The 6458-nt window shown below is 40.2% G+C and overlaps 1 protein-coding gene across 1 annotated transcript; it reads right to left on the bottom strand.

The window, feature by feature from the left end:
• Positions 1-308: 308 nt before the first annotated feature.
• LOC21385560 lies at positions 309-5446 on the bottom strand. Its single transcript, XM_010095943.2, has 2 exons — positions 2713-5446; positions 309-533 (listed from the first exon to the last, which is right to left on the bottom strand). The coding sequence occupies exons 1-2, from the start codon at positions 5082-5084 to the stop codon at positions 521-523; spliced, it is 2385 nt and encodes a 794-aa protein (XP_010094245.2). The 5' UTR covers positions 5085-5446; the 3' UTR covers positions 309-520.
• Between the last annotated feature and the right edge of the window lie 1012 nt (positions 5447-6458).

The raw sequence follows: 6458 nt of genomic DNA on the forward strand, positions 1-6458 counted from the left end.
CAAATCCGTTGCAATATCCCTTTCAGCCATCTTATGTGCCTCCTTGAGCCGACAAGCCTTATTGCTTCAGCTCTGCTCAAGACTTTTTAGCAATCATAGCAAGGCTAATTGATAAACTCTGCAAAATTTCAATTTTCGACGTTAGAATTATAAAAATGTGTAGAAGGGGTCCAGTTTGACTGTAGAAGATATTAAAAATATTGGAATGTTTTAGATGACAAGCTACCAACGATGATGGGACATAAGCCAAGGGAACCATTTTAGAAAAACATATAGAGTGATGAGAAGAAAGGTCCCCACACCTCACTTTCTGTTGACCATGACAACCGAAAAATCTGAGATGGACATCCTCTCCTCATGGTGGGGCTCTCAAATTTTCTGTAACAGACACACGCACCAGGAGATATGCCGAATTAAATCAGCAAGGAATGCTTCTTCAGCTACAAAGATTCTTGCTCGACTTCTTCCGAGGTTGACCCATGTGATGACTCGAAGTCTGGTTTTCCATCCACCAACCAGTTCAAGCAAACCCTCTGCAACAAAAAAGGGAGTTAAAAAAAAAAAAGAAATCAAACCAAAGTCGCTTTTGTGTCCTTTTGCAACTTCTATTCTCAAAGGAACCAAACAGATTCTGCATCCAACCAAAAACATATAAAGTTCCATTCCATTCCAAAGACAAAGTCTTGCCACGTGTTTATATGTTCCTATCACCAGTCAATCTTCAACATAGAGTATAGATTTTGCTTTAGTAGTATAGTCAATCTTCAACCAGCAAGTTATTGTCTTATGATAAGGAATCAGAAAAATCAGCCGATTTTCTGCAGTTGTGATGCACACTCTTAATTGAATTCGAATTTTATGCTTTTGTTTTCTCTCTGTGGAGAACACATATTTACGGGGAGGGTCTAGGCACATGCAGCACAAGTTGTTGTTGTTGTTTTTTTTTTTTTGTTTTTTTTTTGTTTTTTTTTTGAGATAGTTAGGCCATGCAAGTGCAAAATATAGTTATAGTTCTAAGACACGTTTTTTTTTTTGTTTTTTTTTTGTTTTTTTTTGGAGATAGTTAGGCCATGCAAGTGCAAAATATAGTTATAGTTCTAAGACACTGTACTTATATCAGCACTATTTTGCATGTTGCAAATATGTGCACGTCCAGTTGTTAATTCTTAGACCGCAAGATACTGTGACACAGCTGAACTACCTAAATGTCAAATTTTCTGCAACATGATATTCCACTAATCTTCAAACACATAGCAAAGAACCAAAACTGGACGTGTCTCACCCAAGAGTTGACTATTTTTGTCGACAAGGCCTATTGGGCATATGATTCACTGCTTGGGAACTCGTCTCCCATATCTAAACCTCAATCATGCCCAACAGAAAAGTTTGCACAATCTCAATTGTCCACGTAGCAGGGCCACAGTTAAATAATAGACTTACCATTTGTCTAAAAGTAAAGAAAAGAAAGGATCTAGGTCAACATGATGGGAATTTCAAACTAAAGCAGCCACACTTTTTGCCTCGGTTAAGTGAAACTTAAATTATGAAATAATGATAATACAACCCCAGAAAATTATTTTAAGAAATAGAGCAGCAGCAAAGTTTGGATGGGTGGTAGGCGCTCAAGTAATCTGAAATGGTAAATATTCGTCTTTGATTTAGAAGCACAAAAGTTGACATGTGATTAATTACAGTGTTTTACCCGACGAATAACATATTATATGAAAATAACGTCCACAACCTTTTTAATGATGTTAACTGAAACCTCCATTATCACTTATATCAGCTCCACAAGTTACTTTTGATTTTCTTTTGATGTTTTCATATTTTCTCTCTTTCACCACCGTTCTATAGGTTAATCAAACTGACGTGTATTTGAGCATGTACCATCTAAAAATTTGCTTTGAGGTGACCATGTTACCAGTTGTTAGTACTAAGACCAATCTGAGTATAATTAATTCCATGCAGAGTCATATATTACAATAATTATGACTAATAATTCTTCAACCAGAAAACCATGGGTACAAAATTTTTCCTTAGAAGAGTACAACAGTATCTAGTTTTTTTTTTTTCTTTTTTTCTTTCTTCTCTCTTTTCTTTTTTGATTCTGTACCGAGCCATTGTGGTATCCCATTAAGCGACTCAGTTGCATAGAGTAGAGTGAAATATTTTTCTACAAAAGAAGGCAAAATGCAAGCTAAAATCTACAAAGCAACATGAAAGGTATTACTGAAAATGGCAGAGCTTACTAATTCAAACTCAGGGAACAAAGCAAAACAAGATACTGATTGATATTGACCAGGAAAAAAAAATGAAGCATTAATCCAACCAGATACCCACAAATTTAAACATGGAGTAACTTAAATTAATTTCGCAGATTACTCTAACAAAGTTTCATAACTCCATCAACTTATGTTCATGGACTATTTAAGATAGATGACAGTCCACAAAGGTACTCTCTAAAAACCCAAGAAATAATCCATAGTCATTTCTGAACAGAAGATTAATGAATTCATTGAACCAATGCAGCAAGCCTGTTCTAGTAAAGTAATACATTGTTCAATTCCTTCACATTGTTCGTTCGCCAAACCATAATTTCCTCAAAATTTCTAGCTATACGTAAGAAAAAATAAGAGAAATGAAGGGGAAAAAAAATCAATAAAAATCCTAAAAGTTACAGAAAATCAACATGAGTTTAAAAGAAAACATTACACTGAGTGTGCATCAGCAAAGACCTCATTGAGCATGTCGTCGTGATCGATGCCTGCACTGGCGAAAAGCTCCGCATCTCTCTCTTCTTCGTTGGATAGATCGCGTCTTTCGAGCTTGGCATGAGCTGCCACAAATATCATCTTCTGAGCTCTCTCTAGGCCTACCCGCGAGTGTCTATGCACACAAATCCATTTCATGAAAGACCAATTGCACTTAAACCCGCATGAGGTTGCTTGCAGGAAGATAAGCCTAATGGCAACCTTTCCCAATGACTTAAACTCGCTTAAGCAAGTCTCCCACACAAGTCTACTGCTTTGGGGGTTTGCAATTTTCATCTTTCCAGTCACGGGGTCTCTCTGTTTGACCTGTACAGCTTGAGCGTAAAGAGGGTCTAATCCTTCTGACCTCCATTTCATGAACTCCATTAAGGCAATATGAGCTTCTTCTCTACTGACCAACCTGGTTATGAGCTTATCAACATCCTTTTCTTGTTCATGAGTCAAGCATTTGAATGGTGGGAGGTACTTCCCACTTGTGTCCCTAATCAAGTTAAGAGGGTCTAGTATAAAAGCAGCAGCCATTGCCGGGTGGTACATTTTTCGGAACCGGTTTTCGACGATTTTCTCAACTGGTTCTTGAGCTATGCTGCATTTAGCACACCATTCTTTAATTTTTGTTCTTAAGTCCTCCCAAAGAGGTAAGCATTGCCCAACCAAAGGCCTCTCAGCCTCAATCTCCTGAGCCATTCCTCTGATCATCTTCACAAGCGAATAAACCGCCTCCAATTCATTCCAAAAGCTCTCACTCTGAACCATCCTCGCGACGTCCCGAGCCAACGGATCCTCCACGAAAACCGCCTTGCACGAATCGTCCAAAACGACCATCTGGAGCACCCGGGAGCAGCTCAGCAAGTCCTCCAGCATGGCGAAAACCGGCGCAAAGTTCTTTGACGTATCGCACTTGATCGAAGGGGCTCGGAGCAGGCCGGTGCAGCATTCGAGCTCCTGCATCTTGTACTTTTGAAAAACACTCCTCACTTGAGACTCTGCGTTTACAAAATTCGCAACCTTGAGGCAATTCTCGGTGACGATTCTGAAGAGCGGAAAATCCTTGTTGAAATCCTTGATCAAGCTGATGAACCCCTGAAGCTGACACGAAAGATTCACCATCCAGTGATTCTGAATCTCCAGATTCTTCAAAGCCTTGGCCTTATACTTGTCTGCAACTATCCCCACACAGCGTTGAACAGAACTAGCACTCCCACTTCCACATATTCCCAGAACAGAATCCCACAAAATCTCCTCAGCGTATTTCGACGAAACTGGTCCGCCGGTGAATACCGCCTTGTGGAAAACGCTCGTCCGGTTGGGAAGATTCACAGTGAACTTAACAAGATTCTCTTCCCCGCCGCCGCAGAAGAAGAAGCTGTTGCTCTTCCACCCACTGGAGGCGACCTGGAAGAACATGGCGTCCTCGATTCTCGCCTCCGACTCGGCCTTGGCCTCGTCGAACTTGGCGTCGAGGCGAGGACCGGCTAACTCACGGTGAGAAACGGCCGGCAAGCCAACATGGTTGAGGAAGGCTCGGAACTTAGGGTTTTCGAGGCTGGAGAGCGAGACCGAACCGCACGACTCGTAGAACCACTCGGCGAGCAATTCGATCGCCGAGTCGATCTGGTCCTTGCTCAGAACCATCCCCGGAGGCGACTTCGGACTCTTCAGCTTCTTAACGCTGTTCTCAAGCATCGCCAGCGCCCCCAAATCCTCTTTCCCGCCGGACAACACCAGTTGGTTATGATTATGGTGGTTCTGGTTATGGTTGTGATTATGGTGTGGGTATAATCCAGTATGACTCGCTCCACCAAACTCCCCGCAATACCTCGCGGGCTCGATCATCGCGAGAGAATGAACTTCCAAAGCAGTCGTAGTCGTCGTCGCCGCCGCCGCCGCCGCCATCGCCTGTAGTTGAGCAGCGGGGCGTTTCCGGTGGTTATGAGACGACGGAGACGGCAGCGAGGAGAGCGGCAGAGGCGAGAGGGAATTGGCGTTGGCGTTGGTGTTGGGGCGGAGGACGGAGGCGATGTTGGGACACGTGCCGCGCTTGAGGTGCTCGGTGGCGGTTCGGGAGGGGTTGGAGGCGGAGAAAACGGCGTCGCAGAGGGAGCACTTGAGCTTGACGGCCTTGGGGTGGTTGGTGGTCGGGTTGCGGATGAGAATGGGCTCAAGGTGTGCCCAGTACCAAGCGCCTTTCCCCTTTATGGCCTTCTTTCGGACGGTCACGAGGCCTTCGTAGCGCTTGTTCACGGCCTTAGCCGCCAGCTCGTCCACCGACGGGAAGGGGTCGCCGCCGGGGGTGGAATTAGCTGAAGCCATTATCGGAAGTGGTGGTGGTGATGATTGTTAAGAAATGACCAGTAATGTAATGGGTTTGTATTTATGGTGCATTGTATTTATGGGTTTTGGGGTTCGTCCATTATTTTAGCGGGAAATGAATGTATCGCCGGGCGGCGAAGTGGGTGTTTTGTTTGGATTTCGCGGGATTTTTTTGTTTTAGCATGCTCTGAAATCGGCAGCCTTGGCCGGAGATGAAGATGAGTTTGTGGAGAGTAGTGTGTGTGTGTGTGTGTAAGAGAGAGAGAGAGAGTAGGGGTGTGTAAGATGTTCGTTAAATTGTCTGGCTCAACTGCATGACCAAGGTAAAGAGAAATTAGAGAGAGAAAGGTAACAGAAATAGAGATACATATACAGAGCGAGAGAGAGAGAGAGAGAGAGAGTAGAATTTCCTTTTATTTTTTCGTGAAATAGAAGTAGAAACTTGAAAGAGGGAAGGGAAGTACTTTTTTCTTTTTTTCTTTTTTTTGCATTATAGTCTTCTTTTTTTTTTATTTTTTGCTGCTGTTTTGCATTATAGTCTAGTTAATTAATATTTTATTAGTTATTTGCGTTTGTAAAATACTTTCAATATGAGTTTAGAATTATAATTTATAATTATTATTTAAAATTATTTTTAATTTGTATATATGTTTTGTAAAAAATAAAAATATTATAATAAGTTACAAATTATAATCTAATGCCTCGTTTACTTTACCGATTTTAGTTTAAATTTTAAATTTTGTTACAATAAAAACTTCTCAAAAATAGTTATATCTAACTTTTTTACTACAGTAAAAAACTCTCACATAAAATCACATCTCAATTCAAATTACAAACTCAAATCAACGAAATAAACGGATATTGAATCATGAGACGAATTTTTGTTCTACATAACCCACAAAATTGGCGGTATATGTATTGTAAATACATCACGGTATAATATATATTAATTTAATGAGGATGTGATGCTTTTAATATTACCTTATAAATTGTTAAAATTATTATTTGCATGTTCTTTTTATGCAAAAATTTTATAAAATATTATTTCTTTAATTATAATATAATTGTTTTTTTTTTTTTTCTGTTTTTGGTGGCTAGAATTTCACGATTGTTCCCGTAGTTGCACAATGAAACTTTTTTTATTTTTTTTTTCCTCAAAGCTCCTACCCAGAAAGGGAAAAAGAACTATTTGTGTATTTGATTAGGGATTTTTTTCCCCGATGCTGAAAATATGCGTAAAGAAAAGAGTATCACATAAAATAACTAACTTTAATGAGATTACTTAAATTGTGTAATTGAGACTACTAAAATAGTTTCTTCTTGTTTTCTTTATTCAAATATTTGTATCCTATCCTATGTTCTAGAATAACCCAC

Source organism: Morus notabilis, unplaced genomic scaffold, assembly GCF_000414095.1.
Source record: "Morus notabilis unplaced genomic scaffold, ASM41409v2 Scaffold3811, whole genome shotgun sequence".
Taxonomy (NCBI): Eukaryota; Viridiplantae; Streptophyta; class Magnoliopsida; order Rosales; family Moraceae; genus Morus; species Morus notabilis.